This window comes from Oncorhynchus clarkii, chromosome 8 (genome assembly GCF_045791955.1).
Source record: "Oncorhynchus clarkii lewisi isolate Uvic-CL-2024 chromosome 8, UVic_Ocla_1.0, whole genome shotgun sequence".
Classification (NCBI taxonomy): Eukaryota; Metazoa; Chordata; class Actinopteri; order Salmoniformes; family Salmonidae; genus Oncorhynchus; species Oncorhynchus clarkii.
The window spans coordinates 38,538,090-38,558,108 of NC_092154.1; the positions used below are offsets into that span (position 1 = coordinate 38,538,090).

The 20,019-nt window shown below is 42.1% G+C and overlaps 1 protein-coding gene across 1 annotated transcript in view; it reads right to left on the minus strand.

Annotated features, from left to right (window-relative positions):
• LOC139415665 (otoferlin) overlaps window positions 1–20,019 on the minus strand; it is a 153,463-nt gene that overhangs the window by 85,065 nt on the left and 48,379 nt on the right. Inside the window, exon 4 of the mRNA XM_071163785.1 lies at window positions 2,296–2,395. Coding sequence (XP_071019886.1) covers window positions 2,296–2,395 — 100 coding nt within the window. The remainder of the gene's footprint in view (window positions 1–2,295; window positions 2,396–20,019) is intronic.

Consider the following 20,019-nt stretch of genomic DNA (forward strand, 5'->3'; position numbering starts at 1 on the left):
ACGACCACATGCAACTTCAAATGCCGCTTGTGCAAGTAAACAAACACGTAATCAGATGTTTATCGTCTTCAACATCGCTATTGTAACGGCCGTCGCCGGTGGAAGAAGGTGAGGACCAAGGTGCAGCATGGTAAGTGTTCGTGATTTTTAATATAATCAAAACTGAACACTAAACAAAATAACAACTAGGAAGAACGAACAAACGAAACAGTCCTGTCTAGTGATGACACACAAAACAGAAAATTATCACCCACGAAACACAATAGAAAACAGGCTACCTAAGTATGGTTCTCAATCAGGGACAACGATTGACAGCTGCCTCTGATTGAGAACCATACCAGGCCAAACACAGAAATAACAAATCATAGAAAAACTAACATAAACAACCCACCCAACTCACACCCTAACCATACTAAAACAAAGACATAACAAAAAAACGAAGGTCAGAACGTGACAGCTATGTCATCAGAGGATTGATTACCTAAATGTTAGCTAGCCAGCGAGGCTAGGTAAAATATCACAACTAGAGCTAGATAAAGACAGAAAAATAAAATACTTGAACATAACTATAGCCATCAGTCCTGCGTGTTTTCATGGTTATCACTCATTCCCTGTTAAGTTTGTCAAGGTCCCAACATCAGTGTTAGCTATTGTTAGCTATTGGTGCTGGGATAAGCTCTCACACAGTCTCTCTCTGTTTCTCTGTCCTTCTCTCTATATCTCTCTTGATCTCTGCATCCCTTGCTCCCATTATCTCACACTTTCTCTTTTTTATTCTCTCACATACTGTTTCTTTCTTTATACAGTGCATTCGGAAAGTATTCAAATGTTTTTTTCCCCTCATCAATCTACAGACAATACCCCATAATGATGAGGCAAAAACAGGTATTTAGAAAGTTTAGCAAATGTATTAAAAATAAAAAACTGAAATATCACATTTACATATGCACTCAGACCATTTACTCAGTACTTTGTTGAAGCACCTTTGGCAGCGATTACAGTCTTGATTCTTCTTGGGTATGACGCTACAAACTTGCCAGCTCTGTCAGGTTGGATGGGGAGCGTCGCTGCAGTGCTATTTTCAGTCCCTCCAGAGATGTTCAATCGGGTTCAAGTCCGGGCTCTGGTTGGGCCACTCAAGGACATTCAGAGACTTGTCCCGAAGCCACTCCTGCGTTGTCTTGGCCGTATGCTTGGCCGTGTGCTTATTGGAAGGTGAAGTACCTTTGCCCCAGTCTGAAGTCCTGAGAGCTCTGCAGCAGGTTTTCATCAAGGATCTTTCTGTACTTTGCTCTGTTCCTCTTTCCCTCGATCCTGACTCCCAGTCCCTGCCACTGAAAAACTTCCTCACAGCATGATGCTGCCACTATCGTGCTTGACCGTAGGGAGGGTGCAAGGTTTCCTCCTGACGTGACGCTTGGCATTCAGTCCAAAGAGTTCAATCTTGGTTTCATCAGACCAGAGAATCTTGTTTCTCATGGCCCGAGTCCTTTAGGTGCCTTTTGGCAAACTCCAAGCGGGCTGTCAGGTCTCTTTTACTGAGGAGTGGCTTCAGCCTGGCCACTCTACCATAAAGGCCAGATTGGTGGAATGCTGCAGAGATGGTTGTCCTTCTGGAAGGTTCTCCCAGCTCCACAGAGGTTCTCTGTGCTCTGTCAAAATGACCATCGGGTTATTGGTCTCCTCCCTGACCAAGGCCCTTCTCCCTCGATTGCTCAGTGTTGGCCGGGCGGCCAGCTCTAGAAAGAGTCTTGGTGGTTCCAAACTTCTTGTATTTAAGAATGTGTTCTTGTTCTTGCCAATGTGTTCTTGTGGACCTTCAATGCTGCAGACATTTTTTGTTACCCTTCCCCAGTTCTGTACCTTGACACAATCCTGTCTCTGAGCTCTACGGATAATTTCTTTGACCTCATGGCTTAGTTTTTGCACCTGAGCTCAATTTCAGGTCTGATAGCAAAGGTTCAGAAAATTTTATTTGTAAACATTTCTAAAAATGTGTTTTTGCTTTGTCATTATGGGTTATTATGTGCAGATTGATGAGGAAAAAATATAATTTAATACATTTTAGAACAAGGCTATTAAATAACAAAATGTGGAAAAAGGGAAGGGGTCTGAATACTTTCCAAATACACTGTATGTGGCTGTTGGATCAATACTCACCTGAGGTCAATAAAATACTTATCTTTTTGGCTGTGTTCAGTATATACTGTATGATGTCCATAGATCAGTATGGAGGATTCTCATTCTTATGGCTATGGATATCTAAACTGATCAGGAACCAGTGTTGGGAATTACCCTGATGGCGGTGTTGTTGTCGTCGATGAGTGTGTCTGTCACCTCTAGCTGGCCCTCCTCTGCCACCTTCTGTAGAACCATCTTGAAGGTTCCAATGACTCTGGAACAACAAAACCACAATAACCATGATCAACCGCTGTTTCACAAAAAGAGCAGAATATTCCTGATTCAGTGGGTTGTGGCATAGAACTGTGCCTTGGCTAAAAACACTGGTATTTTTATGTGATTGTTCAGAGATAAGGCTTCAAGTAGGCCACATTTGCATTTCAGCTGGGTTTGCTAGGTTCCATTGAATTAGGTTGATAGTGTTGTCCTTGCACAGCTCAGTCTGTCTCTCTGTATCTTTCTCTCTTTTCACTGTCTTCCTTGACTATCTGATTCCCATATGTGTGTGTGCGCCTGTGTGTGTATGTGTGTGAGCGTGTAGGCAGAGTGATGGGAACTGGCTCTGACAGGCAGGGAGAGTCGTTGGCCGCTACAACAACTAACCAGTAAAGAGGAGCAGACAGAGAAATAGACTCTTATTAGAACAACAGAGATAGAGCTACAGACACGGACGCAGATACGGACGCACACAAACACTGAATAAAGGGTAACACACCCTATTTGCTCGATACACTTTCACTTTCTCTATTCCGATACTGATATTGTCACTTTTCCCTGTGATCTCATGCCTGTTCCTCTCTCAGAGAATATTAAACTGCAAAAAATTCAAACCCAGCCAGGTCGCTCAAGATCCACTGCTAAATTAGACGTCCGATCAGGTAAGCAGGATGTCAGGAGATTACTTCAAAACCGTCCTCTAGGGACAACGGTGAGCACTATTACAATTATTTTGGCTTGAGATTTGATAGGGTGTTGTGGACGGGCGTAAACTGCTAGCTCCGGCTCCGAGGGTCGCGTGTTCAATCCCAGTGCTAGGCAATCCCAGTGCAAACCTTAACCCCTAAACTATTCAGAATTAATGCCTGAATTTTAACTTTCAAAATGTTACGTTCATGAACAAGGGATTGGACGCCTGATTTTGCGGTAAGACAGTCAGAGCTTGTTGTCAAACCAGCAGGTCTGTTCTCTACAAACGCACACACGGACACACACAATATCCTCTGCACAGCCCCACCACCTTTCCGCCAGTGAGTACTTGTTGAAGTTAAGTAGCAACCAACTCTATCCACATTCCAACACCTGACAGTTATTTCCTTATAATATTGTCGGGGGAAACTCATTAGCTGCTATCGCTGCCCTGAGGAAAAACAACTTTAACAAAGTGTCGAAGAAAACGTAGATGATTTATTCCTTTAGCATATCAACTTTAGAGTGCTGTTAACTTCCTGTCCTTTAGCAAAGTTGCTGCCTAGAAAAACAACATTTTAGCTAAATTGCTGCCTAGAAAAACAACATGTTATTATTTTCAATTGTTTTTGACCCCCCCAAAAAGCCAAAGGCTGCAAATGACTTTATTGGGCAGTAAGCCTATCTCAATTCTCATTCTCTAACATTCCATAGTTTCCCAATGTAACAGACTGCATACAGAAATATGGGTTACACTCTATGACCAACAAGAACAGTATAAAGGATTCATTAAGCCTTCATTGAGCATTTATAAGGCCTTCATGTGTGCTTCCCAAATCATTAACAAGCAAATGTAGTTTGCTGTTTGTTAAAAGTGGGAGCGAAACCTGGTACCATTTGTATTCAGTCAGAGAATTATAAAGGTGTGAATAATTGATATAGTTTCCCCCGGACAATATTGTAGCAGAGCAATCAATCACACACCACACAAAGACCCAGTATACTACTACTATATAGCCACACACACACACACACACACACACACACACACACACACACAGACATTAATCCACTGGGAGCCCAACTACACGTAATATAAACCAACCACAGTCAATAGTATCACACTCTGTCACATACACACACACACTGGAGGAGGTTGAGGGGGGAATTTTTCCTAAGGGATGGTCAGTAACAGTGAGAGGCCTGGGGATTATGAGAAGTGACAGGCAAGGAGCAAACTTGGGCCATTAGGATATGTGTGAGTGTGGGTGTGTGTGAGAGAGAGAGAGAGAGAGAGAGAGAGAGAGAGAGAGAGAGAGAGGCTATTTTTTTTTTTTTTTTTTTACCTTTATTTAACCAGGCAAGTCAGTTAAGAACAAATTCTTATTTTCAATGACGGCCTGGGAACAGTGGGTTAACTGCCTGTTCAGGGGCAGAACGACAGATTTGTACCTTGTCAGCTCGGGGGTTTGAACTCGCAACCTTCCGGTTACTAGTCCAACGCTCTAACCACTAGGCTACCCTGCCGCCCCTATTTGGTGCTTTCACTAAAATACCAATCACAAACCACCATTGTGTTCATCACTCTAGATTCTCTGTGTACACTTTTCTTTCACCAACCAATCTCTCTTACCTGGTTGCATCCAGTTCTAACTTTTCAATTTTGTGCAACTAGTTGCAAGCCTCAGCCAATCAAAGCAAAATACTTTTGTCCCATGATCCATTCGAAGTTTCAGCATTCTAACCAGTTGTCATGTCAACACAGCTGCCTGTCACTGCCAGTGTGCTTAAAGGTTGACAGAAGAGACATTAGCAGAATGGGAGATATCTACCATTTGGCATCATGGCTAGTCAAATGAACATGGTTTGGCAGTCAATAAATGTAATTATTGAAGTGAACCCAAACCTTTCCCTGACCAGTTTCAACTGAAATTGTTCACCCTGAACTGTGCTAATTAGCTAGCTAACATTAGCTTAATTCCTTGCTAGCATGGTTAACTCGTTGCTAGCTAGTCATGTTGGTGTTCACAATGTCATTTTGGCTAGCTAGCTAAATTGTACAGACTGCATTTTGTCTATATCCATACTGTTACAATAACCAAACAGTTGGACAAACAAATAATTGGTGAAACCACGATGTAATTCAGCAGCTCAACATGGGGGGAGTGCAGAATAAATAAATAAAAATATGACAGAAGCAGCCTCAATCTGATTTGCTGTTGCAAGCTATTTTTGTTGTTGCGTCATGTAACAGCAAAGTTGCTTGAGATGATGTCACTTGCAACCTGGAACTGCAACTAAAAGTGTGTGAAAGTTGCTTTGTGCAATTCTAGCCTGACTCTCTTGCTTTCCACCCTTTCCCTCCCTTTGCACCCTTTCTACCCTTTCCCTCCCTTTCCACCCTTTCCACCCTTTCCCTCCCTTTCCACCCTTTCTACCCTTTCCCTCCCTTTCCACCCTTTCCACCCTTTCTACCCTTTCCACCCTGTCCCTCCCTTTCCACCCTTTCCACCCTTTCCCTCCATTTTTCACCACCACCCATGTCTCTCTCTCAATTCAAATCAATTTCAACTCAATTTCAATTTAAGGGCTTTATTGGCATGGGAAACATATGTTAACATTGCCAAAGCAAGTGAAGTAGATAATAAAAAAAGTGAAATAAACAATAAAAATGAACAGTATCATTACACTCACAAAAGTTCAAAAATAATAAAGACATTTCGAAATGTCATATTATGTTCAAATAGTTCAAGTACAAAAGGGAAAATAAATAAAAAATAAATATGGGTTGTATTTACAATGGTGTTTGTTCTTCACGAGTTGCACTTTTCCTGTGGCAACAGGTCACAAATATCTTGCTGCTGTGATGGCACACTGGAATTTTACCCAATAGATATGTGAGTTCATCAAAATTGGGTTTGTTTTCGAATTCATTGTGGATTTATGTAATCTGAGGGAAATATGTGTCCCTAATATGGTCATACATTTGACAGGAGGTTAGAAAGTGCAACTCAGTGTTCACCTCATTTTGTGGGCAGTGTGCACATAGCCTGTCTTCTCTTGAGAGGTAGGACTGCCTATGGCAGCCTTTCTCAATAGCAAGGCTATGCTCACTTGCTCTATACATAGTCAAAGCTTTCCTTAAGTTTGGGTCAGTCACAGTGGTCAGGGTTTCTGCCACTGTGTACTCTCTGTTTAGGGCCAACTAGCATTCTAGTTTGCTCTGTTTTTTTTTTGTTAAATCTTTCCAGTGTGTCAAGTAATTATCTTTTTTGTTTTCTCATGATTTGGTTGAGTCTAATTGTGTTGCTGTCCTGGGGCTCTGTGAGATCTGTTTGTGTTTGTGAACAGAGTACCAGGACCAGCTTGCTTAGGGGACTCTTCTCCAGGTTCATCTCTCTGTAGGTGATGGCTTTGTTATGGAATGTTTGGGAATCGCTTCCTTTTAGGTGGTTGTAGAATTGAATGGCACTTTTCTGGATTTTGATAATTAGCGGGTATTCTGCTCTGAATGCATTATTTGGTGTTTTACTGTGTACACAGGGGATATTTTTGCAGAATTCTGCATGCAGTCTCAATTTGGTGAAAATTGATCTCAATTTTGTGAATTCTTGGTTGGTGAATGGACCCCAGACTTCACAACTGTAAAGGGCAATGGGTTCTATAACTGAACAAGTATTTTTTGCCAGATCCTAATTGTATGTCAAATGTTATGTTCCTTTTGATGCAAGGTACCAGTGGCACTGATATTTAGGCCGAGGTATATGTCATTTTTTGTGTGCTCTAAGGAAACAGTGTCTAAATGTAATTTGTATTTGTAGTCCTGGCAATTGGCGACCTTTTTTGGAACACCATTATTTTTTGTCTTACTGAGATTTACTGTCAGGGCCCAGGTCTGACAGAATCTGTGCAGAAGATCTAGGTGCTGCTGTAGGCCCTCCTTGGATGGGGACAGAAGAACCAGATCATCATCAAACAGTAGACATTTGACTTCAGATTCTAGTATGGTCAGGCCGGGTGCTGCAGACTGTTTAAGTGCCCTCGCCAATTCGTTGATATATATATGTTAAAGAGGGTGGGGCTTCTGCTGCATCCCTGTCACACCCCACGGCCCTGTGGAAAGGTATGTGTATGTTTTTTGCTCATTTTAACCGCACACTTGTTGTTTGTGTACATGGATTTTATTTCCATCAATTTGCATAGAAGACCTTCATGCCATTTTTTTAAAATCAACAAAGCATGAGAAAACTTTGCCTTTGTTTTGTTTGTTTGTCAACTAGGGTGTGCAGGGTTAATACGTGGTCTGTTTCACTGTAATTTGGTAAAAAGACAATTTGGCATTTGCACAGTACATTGTTTTCACTGGGGAAAGGTACGAGTCTGCTGTTAATGATAATGCAGAGCATTTTCTCAAGGTTCCTGTTGACGCATATCCCACGGTAATTTGTCTCCACTTTTGTGGATTGGGGTGATCAGTCCTTGGTTCCGAATATTGGGGAAGATGCCAGAGCTGAGGATGATGTTAAAGAGTTTAAGTTTAGCCAATTGGAATTTATAATTTCATTGAGGATATCAGCAACACCACAGGCCTTTTTGGGTTGGAGGGTTTGTATTTTGTCCTGTAGTTCATTCAATGTAATTGGAGAATCCAGTGGGTTCTGACAGTCTTTAATAGTTGATTCTAAGATTTGTATTTGATCATGTATATGTTTTTGCTGTTTGTTCTTTGTAATAGGGACAAAAATATGGTTTATCCATACATCTCCGTTTTGGATAGATAACTATTTGTGTTGTTGTTTGTTTAGTGTTTTCCAATTTTCCCATAAGTGGTTAGAGTCTAAGGATTCTTTAATTACATTGAGCTGATTTCTGACGTGCTGTTCCTTCTTTTTCCATAGTGTATTTCTGTATTGTTTTAGTGATTCACCAGAGTGAAGGCATAGGCTCAGGTTTTCTGGGTCTCTATGTTTTTGGTTGGATAGGTTTCTCAATTTCTTTCTTAGGTTTTTAATTCTTCATCAAACCATTTGTCATTGTTGTTAACTTTCTTCGGTTTTCTGTTTGAAATGTTTTGATTTGATATGGAAGCTGAGAGGTCAAATATACTGTTTAGGTTTTCTACTGCCAAGTTCACACCTTCACTATTCTTGTGAAACGTTTTGTCCAGGAAGTTATCTAAAATGGATTGAATTTGTTGTTGCCAAATAGTTTTTTGATAGGTTTCCACACTACTTTCCTTCCATCTATAGCATTTCTTAATATTATTCAGTTCCTTTGGCTTTGATGCCTCATGATTGAGTTTTGCTCTGTTCAAGTAGGCTGATTTTGCTAAGATCTGATAGGGGTGTCAGTGGGCTGACTGTGAACACTCTGAGAGACTCTGGGTTGATGTCAGTGATAAAGTAGTCTACAGTACTACTGCCAAGAGATGAGTTATATGTGTACCTACCGTAGGAGTCCCCTCGAAGCCTACCACTGACTATGTACATGCCCAGCGTGCTACAGAGCTGCAGGAGTTGTGACCTGTTTTTGTTGGTTATGTTATCGTAGTTCTTCCTATGGGGGCGTATGGGGGAGGGAATGCTATCACCTCCAGGCAGGTGTCTCTCTCTCTTTCGCTCTCTCTCTCATTCTCACACTCTCTCACCCTCGCTCTGTATCTCTCATGCTTTACCTCTCTCCCCCTTCTCTCTGTGCCTGTAATCTCCCTCTCTCCCTCCCTCCTGAGAGATGGATGCAGTATGCAGCAGAATACTGCAGCCAAATAATAACAACTGCAGCCAAATGAAGGAACCATTAGTCAATACAGACATATAATTCTATAGAGGATAAACCTTATGGACAGAACTTAACACCAGGTTTAATCCTCACTGTCACAAATCATTCCCCCACCAACGCAGACAGCTAGGCTTCATCTGGAAGTAGTCTTTCCATACTGAGTACTGAATAATACCATGGTATACATGTCCTTATTTGGCTCATAGCCAGAATACCTTGGATTATTCTCTAGTTTGGAATATAGTTTATCTCTTTTTTCATAGAAAAGAAAACCAATGTCAACTTTTATTGCATCCATCTATTTGGTACAGGAGGATACAGGATACTGTCCCCTTCACTGTTCTCTCTCCTCCACCCCTTTCTTCTCTTCCCCCCCCATCTTCCTCTCCTCTCTACTCTGTCCTTTTGTTATCACGATGGTGATCGATACCTCGATACCTCCTCAGAAAAGTGAACGGTTTGTCGGTTCCTTTCAGCCTTTGTAACGCGTGTACAACTCCTGAATAATTGAAGAAAACCAGCCTATCATGTTCTGGCTCACTTTTTAGCTCTTCAAAAGGTGCCATTCATTATTGATCCTGATGTGCCAAACAATTTACCTTCATCTGCTTCATAATTTGGAGCAGAGGTCATCTCCTTCCTTCTCAAGTGAAATACATTTTTCTTTCTAGGTCAACCCTCAAAATCTCAAGTTAGCTGTTTTTTTAAATTTACACAAAAATATACCTTTACTTAACTAGGCAAGTCAGTTAAGAACAAAATCTTATTTACAATGACGGCCTTCCTGGGAAGAGTGGGTTAACTGCCTTGTTCAGGGGCAGAACGACAGATTTTTACCTTGTCAGCACCCTTTTGGTTACTGGCCCAACGCTCTAACCACTAGGCTATCTGCCACCCTGGCTTCAATCAAGCAATACATTCAATTGAAGCTTAACTACAATAATAAGTGTTGCTGTTCGAAGACATGGATGCAGAGAAGATCTTGGAGTATGAGTGGGTTGTTTAGTATTCTCTCATAGAAATTACTGTATGCTTTACACTTGCACATGATTTAGTTTTCATCATCACATTACAAAGCAGTGCCCCCCGTTGGCCAACAGTGAGACATGAATACAACTTGTACACACACACACACACACAGACACAGACACAGACACAGACACAGACACAGACACAGACAGACAGACAGACACACACACACACACACACACACACACACACACACACACACAATCTCTCTTGTCTGCCACCCCTATAACAGTATGGTTATTGTTATGCCCCTGTAAAAGTTAAGAGGCAGTTTATGAGTTCTCTATGTGAGGGGCAGCTACTCTGGGGAATGACAACGACCCTCTGCACTAGAGAGCCTGATGAGTAGCCAATGCTTGGTTATAATATTGTGGCTACTAAACGTGAACGTCTTGTGTAAAGAATATGTTTGGCAACATTATTTCTAGTTATTGAACCAACTTAATTAATTGTTTTACAGGGAATTTATTTAATTATTTGAAGAAATGTGGATAGCTAATTCCAAATGAAAAAGTGAACTTAGAACCAGAGGAAAAAAATGGGTTGCATTTACACGTATTAGTTTTATTTGTTATTTATTAGGTTTAACCAAAGGGTAAAAGTAAGTTGAGTGTTGAAAGATTGCAACTTAAAATATAGGTTTGCCAAAACAATTGGCATTGAATCATATATTTGGTTTCAAAAAATGTAGTATTTTTCAATTGAAAAAAACGAACTCATTTAGTTGTAACCAGTTAAAGTATTTTTAAGAGTCTTTGTTTACGAAGGCATGATTTGCAGTCTGTGGGAGAAGAGAGGGAGGGAGACGGGGAGAGAGCGGAGGCGAAAGCAGAGAGAAGCTGAGTTTGGCAGGAGAAGATACACATGAATTATACAATGTGGGGGGGCTTTGTGGAGGAAGGATTTCATATGCTCACATCCCTTAACACAGATATAATTGGAGGAAAAAACTTTGAGAAGCAATAAGGTTTTGGGTTGTATTAAAGTGCAGTGTTCCCCATTAGTGCAACATCGAGGTTGCATCAATAGTATATGAGGTGATATTAAAGTTTTAAAATTATGCATATAACTGGCCAGGTAAACCACTAAAGTGCGCATGTCCGTGCATGTGTGTCATCATCATCACGAAACTCATTGTGTTTTGGTAACATGACCAGGTCATCCCACCACTCCCTCTTACCCTCCATTGCCGTGAACCAAAAGGTTATGAGTTAAAATCCCAGGTGAGGACATATTGAATAATAATTACTGTATAAATGAACATGCACAATGTAATCATGTATGTTAATGAGGGTGAAATACAGTGTATTTGGAAAGTATTCAGACCACTTCCATTTTTCCACATTTTGTTACGTTACAGCCTTATTCTAAAATGTCTAAAATTATTTCTAAAATTATGTCTAAAATATTTTTTTTCCCTTATCAATCTACACACAATACACAATAATGACAATGTGAAAAAAGGTTTTTAGAGTTTTTGGAAAATGTATTACAAATAAAAAACAGAAATATCTTATTTACATAACTATTCAGAACCTTTGCTAAATGACTCAAAATTGAGCTCATGTTTATCTTGTTTCCATTGATAATCCTTGAGCTTTTTCGACAACTTGATTGGAGTCCACCTGTGAAAATTTCATTTAATTTGATTGGACCGGATTTGGAAAGGTCTATCTATATAAGGTCCCAGAGTTGACGATGCAAGTCCGAGAAAAAAACAAGCCATGAGGTTGAAAGAATTGTCCGTAGAGCTCTGAGACAGGATTGTGTTGAGGCACAGGTCCCCAAGAACACAGTGGCCCCATCATTCTTAAATGGAAGAAGTTTGGAACCACCAAGACTCTACCTAGAGCTGGCTGCCCGGCCAAACTGAGCATTCGACTGAGCTCCAGAGTTCCACTGCGGAGATGCGAGAACCTTCCAGAAGGACAACCATCTCTGCAGCACTCCACCAATCAGGCCTTTATGGTACAGTGGTCAGATGGAAGCCACTCCTCAGTAAAAGGCAAATGACAGCCCTCTTGGAGTTTGCCAAAAGGCACCTAAAGATTCTTAGATCATGACAAACCAGATTCTCTGGTCTGATGAAACTAAGATTTCACTCTTTGGCTTCAATGCCATGCGTCATGCCTGGAGGAAATGTGCCACCATCCCAACGGTGAAGCATGGTGGTGGCAGCATCATGCTGTGATGTATTTCAGCTGCAGGGACTGGGAGACTGGTCAGGATCGTTGGAAAGATGAACAAAGTACAGAGATATCCTTGATGAAAACCTGCTCCAGAGCTCTGAGGAACTCAGGTTCACCTTCCAACAGGACAACGACCCCAAATACAGGTGTGCCAAGCTTGTAGTATCATCATATCACATTGTCCCCATGTGCAGTTGCAAACTGTAGTGTGGCTTTTTTATGGTGGATTTTCTTCCTTGCTGCCTTTCAGGTTATGTCGATGTAGGACTCATTTTACTGTGGATATAGATACTTTTGTACCTGTTTCCTCCAGCATCTTCACAAGTTCCTTTGATGTTGTTCTGGGATTGATTTACACTTTTCGCACCAAAGTACATTCATCTCTAGGAGACAGAACACGTCTCCTTCCTGAGCGGTATGACGGCTGCGTGGTCCCATGGTGTTTATACTTGCATACTATTGTTTTTACAGATGAACGTGGTACCTTCAGGTGTTTGGAAATTACTCCCAAGGATGAACCAGACTTGTGGAAGTCTACACTTTTCTTTCTGAGGTCTTGGCTGATTTCTTTTGATTTTCCCATGCTGTCAAGCAAAGCAGCACTGAGTTTGAAGGTAGACCTTGAAATACATCCACAGGTACACCTCCAATTGACTCAAATGATGTCAATTAGCAGAAGCTTCTAAAGCCATGACATCATTTTTCCAAGCTGTTTAAAGGCACAGTCAACTTAGTGTATGTACATTTCTGACCCACTGGAATTGTAATACAGTGAATTATAAGTGAAATAATCTGTCTGTAAACAATTGTTGGAAAAATTACTTGTGTCATCCACAAAGTAGGTGTCCTAACCAACTTACCAAAACTGTAGTTTGTTAACAGGAAATTTGTGGAGTGGTTGAAAAACAAGTTTTAATGACTCCAACCTGAGTGTATGTAAACTTCCATCTTCAACTGTACATGTAGGTAGGGTTATTAAACTGACATTGCATAGATGATAGCAACAGAGAGTAGCAGTGGTGTAAAAGGGGGGGGGGGGGCAATGCAAATAGTCTGGGTGGCCATTTGACAAGATGTTCAGGAGTCTTATGGCTTGGGGGTAGAAACTGTTTAGAAACCACTTGGACCTAGACTTGGCACTCCTGTACTACTTGCCGTGTGGTAGCAGAGAGAACAGTCTATGACTAGGGTGGCTGGAGTCTTTGACAATAGGGCCTTCCTCTTACACAGCCTGGTATAGAGGTCCTGGATGGCATGAAGCTTGGACCCAGTGATGTACTGGTCCGTACCCGCTGTCCTCTGTAGTGCCTTGCAGTCGGAGGACAAGCAGTTGCCATACCAGGCAGTGATGCAACCAGTCTGGATGCTCTCGATGGTGCAGCTGTAGAACCTTTTGAGGATATGAGGACCCATGCCAAATTCCGCCATAAGCAAACAAGAAAATGCTCACACAGAGGTGACTCTCCAAGTAGCCGGGGACTTTAAAGCAGGGAAACTTAAATCCATCTTACCAAATCTCTATCACCATTTTGAATGTGCATTGCAGTGCTAGAGGCGTTACTACAGATCCAGGTTCATTCACGGGCTGTGCCACATCCGGCCGTGGTCGGGAGTCCCATAGAATGGTGCACAATTGGCCCAGCGTGGTCCGGGTTAGGGGAGCGTTTGGCCGGGGTAGTTTACTTGGCTCATCGCGCCATAGAGCTCCTTGTGTAATTTCCGGTCACAACTTGTAGACTTGTTTATGTGCTGCTGTGCGGTTTGTTGCTAACCTTACTTTGCTACCTTCCAACTTTACGTTTTTTACTTTTTAAATTATCGCTTTACATTTTTTTTAAAAATCCTCGCCCAACTTTTTTCATTCAACTTTTTCACTCCGGACGCTTTATTTGGAAGTGGTTCGGCAGGACTTCCACCAGCCAAAGCTAAGTAGTGACATTAACATTATGCCTTCTAATTGCAGTCACTGTACTCCTAATATACTGGAGAATGATCGCCTTATGGCAAAGATAGCCGCGCTGCAAGCCCAGCTTCAGTTGCAATCGTTAGGCAAGGGTATTTTAAGTGTAGGAAAGGATTAAACAGCATCTGTGCCAACAATAAGTGCAGATAGTAGTATAAATTCCCTCGCACAGTCCCCGCAGCCGAACAATTTTCTCATGGCTTCTGGAAGGAAATGCTGTAGGAATGCTCAACCGGTGTCGCTCATTCAGCAGACAGAAACATTCAACCGTTCTCCCCATTAAGCAACGGGTCGGAGTCAGAGGCTGAGCCTTCTCTGGTCTCTCCTCCTCCCATTATGGGGTCTAAGACACCGAAGCCTCCCACCATTAGCTCTGACAAATTGAAAACCCTAGTCACTGGTGACTCCATTACCCGTAGTATTAGACTTAAAACGAATCATCCAGTGATCATACACTGTTTACCAGGGAGCGGAACTACGGACGTTAAGGCTAATCTGAAGATGGTGCTGGCTAAAGCTAAAACTGTTGAGTGTAGAGAGTACCAACAATGTTAGAATGAAACAGTCAGAGGTCACCAAGTGCAACATAGCTTCAGCCTGTAAATCAGCGAGAAAGATGTGTCAGCATCGAGTAATTGTCTCTGGCCCCTTCCCAGTTAGGGGGAGTGATGCGCTCTACAGCAGAGTCTCACAACTCAATCGCTGGTTGAAAACTGATTTTTGCCCCTCAAAAAATATAGAATTTGTAGATAATTGGCCCTCTTTCTGGGACTCACCCACAAACAGCACCAAGCCTGGCCTGCTGAGGAGTGACTGACTCCATCATAGCTGGAGTGGTGCTCTCATCTTATCTACGAACATAGACAGGGCTCTAACTCCCCTAGTTCCACAATGAGATAGGGTGCAGGCCAGGCAGCAGGCTGTTAGCCTGCCTGCCAGCTTAGTGGAGTCTGTCACTAGCACAGTCAGTGTAGTCAGCTCAGCTATCCCCATTGAAACTGTGTCTGTGCCTCGATCTAGATTGGGCAAAACTAAACATGACGGTGTTCGCCATAGCAATCTCACTGGAATAAAGACCTCCTCCATTCCTGTCATTATTGAAAGAGATTGTGATATCTCACATCTCAAAATAGGGCTACTTAATGTTAGATCCCTCACTTCAAAGGCAGTTATAGTCAATGAACTAATCACTGATCATAATCTTGATGTGATTGGCCTGACTGAAACATGGCTTAAGCCTGATGAATTTACTGTGTTAAATGAGGCCTCTCCTCCTGGTTACACTAGTGACCATATCCCCTGCACATCCCGCAAAGGCGGAGGTGCTGACATTAACGATAGCAAATTTCAAATTAGACAATAAAAAACTACTGTGTTTTCGTCTTTTGAGCTTCTAGTTATGAAATCTATGCAGCCAACTCAATCACTTTTTATAGCTACAGTTTACAGGCCTCCTGAGCCGTATACAGCGTTCCTCACTGAGTTCCCAGAATTCCCATTGGATCTTGTAGTCATGGCAGGTAATATTCACATTTTTGGTGACTTTAATATTCACATGGAAAAGTCCACAGACCCACTCCAAAAGGCTTCAGAGCCATCACCGACTCAGTGGGTTATGTGCAACATGCCTCCGGACCTACTCACTGCCACAGTCATACTCTGGACCTAGTTTTATCCCGTGGAATAAATGTTATGGATCTTAATGTTTTTCCTCATAATCCTGGACTATCGGACCACCAGTTTATTACATTTGCAATCGCAACAAATAGTCTGCTCAGAGAAATTAAATTATCGGAAAACCCAAGGACGTCAGAGTACAAAAATCTAACTGAGGAACTCAATTTAAACTTGCATAATACCCTAGATGCTGTCGTACCCCTAAAAACAAAAACATTTGTCATAAGAAACTAGCTCCCGGGTATATAGAAAATACCTGAGCCCTGAAGAAAGCTTCCAGAAAATTGGAACGGAAATGGCGCTACACCAAACTGGAAGTCTTCCGACTAGCATGGAAAGACTGTACCGTGCAGTATCGAAGAGCCCTCACTGCTGCTCAATCATCCTATTTTTCCAACTTAATTGAGGAAAATAAGAACAGTCAAAAATGTATTTTTGATACTGTCACAAAGCTAACTAAAAAGCAACATTCCGCAAGAGAGGACGGCTTTCACTTCAGCAGCGATAAATTCCTGAACTTCTTTGACGAAAAGATCATGATCATTAGAAAGAACATTCCGGACTCATCTTTAAATCTGCCTATTTCTCTAAAGCCCAGTTGTCCTGAGTCTGCACAACATTGCCAGGAACTAGGATCAAGGGAGACACTCAAGTTTTTTAATACTATATCTCGACACATTGATGAAAATAGTCATGGCCTTCAAGCTACTTCCTGTTCTTGACCCTCCTATGTTGAACATAAACGTTTCCCTATCTACTGGATGTATACCAAACTCACTAAAAGTGGCAGTAATAAAGCCTCTCTTGAAAAAGACAAACCTTGACCCAGAAAATATAATAACTATCGGCCTATATCGAATCTCCCATTCCTCTCAAATTTTTTTGAAAAAGCTGTTGCGCAACAGATCACTGCCTTCCTGAAGACAAACAATGTATACGAAACGCTTCAGTCTGGTTTTAGACCCCATCATAGCACTGGGACAGCACTTGTGAAGGTGGTAAATTACCTTTTAATGGCGTCAGATCGAGGCTCTGCATCTGTCCTAGTGCTCCTAGACCTTAGTTCTGCTTTTGATTTTACTGCTAACCTACAAAGCATTACATGGGCTTGCTCTTATCTATCTTTCCGATTTTGGTCCTGCCGTACATATCTACATGTACACTATGGTCACAAGATGCAAGCCTCCTTACCAACCCTAGAATGTCTAAGCAAACAGCTGGAGGCAGGGTTGTCTCCTATAGAGCTCAATTTTTATGGAATGGTCTGCCTATCCATGTGAGTGACGCAGACTCTCGACCTTTGTCTTTATTGAAGTCTCATCTCTTCAGTAGGTCCTGTGATTGAGTGTAGTCTGGCCCAGGAGTGTGAAGGTGAACTGAAAGGCACTGGAGCAACGAAGCGCCCTTGCTGTCTCTGCCTGGCCGGTTCCAATCTCTCCACTGGGATTCTCTGCATCAATATCTACTACGGCGATTGAATCCCTGGCTTACTGGTGCTCTTCCATGCCGTCCCTAGGAGGGGTGCGTCACTTGAGTGGGTTGAGACTGACGTGATCTTCCTGTCCGGGTTGGTGCCCCCCCTTGGGTTGTGCCGTGGCAGAGATCTTTGTGGGCAATACTCGGCCTTGTCTCAGGATGGTAAGTTGGTGGTTGAAGATATCCCTCTAGTGGTGTGGGGGCTGTGCTTTGGCAAAGTGGGTGGGGTTATATCCTGCCAGTTTGGCCATGTCCGGGGGTATCGTCGGACGGGGCCACAGTGTCTCCCGACCCTTCCTGTCTCAGCCTCCAGTATTTATGCTGCAGTAGTTTATGTGTCCGGGGGCTAGGGTCAGTCTGTTATATCTGGAGTATTTCTCCTGTCTTATCCGGTGTCCTGTGTGAATTTAAGTATGCTCTCTCTAATTTTCTCTCTCTTTCTCTCTCTCTTTCTCTCAGAGGACCTGAGCCCATGCCACAGGACTACCTGGCCTGATGACTCCTTGCTGTCCCCTGTCAAATCAAATCAAATGTTATTTGTCACATACACACGGTTAGCAGATGTTAATGCGAGTGTAGCGAAATGCTAGTGCTTCTAGTTCCGACCATGCAGTAATATCTAACAAGTCATTTAACAATTTCACAACAACTACCTTATACACACAAGGGTAAAGGAATTAATAAGAATATGTAGATAAAAATATATGGATGAGTGATGGCCTAACGGCATAGGCGAAATGCAGTAGATGGTGCAGTAGATGAGTACAGTATATACATATGAGATGAGATGAGTAATGTAGGGTATGTAAACATTATATAAAGTGGCATAGTTTAAAGTGACTAGTGATACATTTATTACGTTACATGTTTTATTATTTAAGTGGCTAGAGATTTGAGTCAGTATGTTGGCAGCAGCCACTCAATGTTAGTGATGGCTGTTTAACAAACCGATGGCCTTGAGATAGAAGCAGTTTTTCAGTCTCTCCGTCCCAGCTTTGATGCACTTTTCAGTCCACCTGGTTGTGCTGCTGCTCCAGTTTCAACTGTTTAGCCTGCGGCTATGGAACCCTGACCTGTTCACCGAATGTGCTACCTTGTCCCAGACCTGCTGTTTTCATTTCTCTAGAGACAGCAGGTGCGGTAGAGATACGCTGAATGATCGGCTATGAAAAGCCAACTGACATTGACTTCTGAGGTGCTGTTGCACCCTCTACAACTATTGTGATTATTATTATCTGACCCTGCTGGTCATCTATGGACATTTGAACATCTTGACCATGTTCTGTTATCACCTCCACCCGGCACAGCCAGAAGAGGACTGGCCACCCCTCACAGCCTGGTTCCTCTCTAGGTTTCTTCCTAGGTTCTGACCTTTCTAGGGAGTTTTTCCTAGCCACCGTGCTTCTATACCTGCATTGCTTGCTGTTTGGTGTTTAAGGCTGGGTTTCTGTGCAGCACATTGTGACCAGCTGATGTCAGAAGGGCTTTATAAATACATTTGAAATTTGAAATTCGATTGATAGCTATTCCTTGTGACGGGCCTGGTGCCTGAAGGCTGACCCCGGGTTGCCGGTTGAACAGTGTTGAATCCGACACATTGGTGCGGATGGCTTCCGGGTTAAGCTGGCGAGTGTTAAGGAGCACGGTTAGGGGGGGCATGTTTTTGGAAGAATCGTGACTCCACCTTGCCTCTCCCGAGCTCGTTGGGGAGTTGCAGCGATGAGACAAGATCGAAATTGGGGAGAAAAAGGGGGATAATTTTTTTATATTTACAAAAATAAATAGACAGCCTCCAAAGTTAGTGATGATGTATCTGTAATAAGAATGTCAACCGTGCCTAAAACAAATGTGGTCTGTCGATTCATTTGTATAATTATAATCAAATGAGTCCGTGCTTATTTTTGTTATTTCTTCATGTATCTCATCTATCACACCTACACCACCCGATGTCACAGGAAGGCCATAAAGATCATCAAGGACAACAACTATCCGAGCCACTGCCTATTCACCCCGCTATCATCCAGAAGGCGAGGTCAGTACAGGTGCATCAAAGCTGGGACCGAGAGACTGAAGAACAGCTTCTATCTCAAGGCCATCAGACTGTTAAACAGCCACCACTAACATTGAGTGGCTGCTGCCAACACACTGACTCAACTCCAGCCACTTTAATAATGGGAATTGATGGGAAATGATGTAAAATATATCACTAGCCACTTTAAACAATGCTACCTAATATAATGTTTACATACCCTACATTATTCATCTCATATGTATACGCATATACTGTACTCTACATCATCTACTGCATCTTTATGTAATACATGTATCACTAGCCACTTTAACTATGCCACTTTGTTTACATACTCATGTCATATGTACAGTGCCTTGCGAAAGTATTCGGCCCCCTTGAACTTTGCGACCTTTTGCCACATTTCAGGCTTCAAACATAAAGATATAAAACTGTATTTTTTTGTGAAGAATCAACAACAAGTGGGACACAATCATGAAGTGGAACGACATTTATTGGATATTTCAAACTTTTTTAACATATCAAAAACTGAAAAATTGGGCGTGCAAAATTATTCAGCCCCTTTACTTTCAGTGCAGCAAACTCTCTCCAGAAGTTCAGTGAGGATCTCTGAATGATCCAATGTTGACCTAAATGACTAATGATGATAAATACAATCCACCTGTGTGTAATCAAGTCTCCGTATAAATGCACCTGCACTGTGATAGTCTCAGAGGTCCGTTAAAAGCGCAGAGAGCATCATGAAGAACAATTGAAATGGAAGGAGTATCAGACCACTGCAAATCTACCAA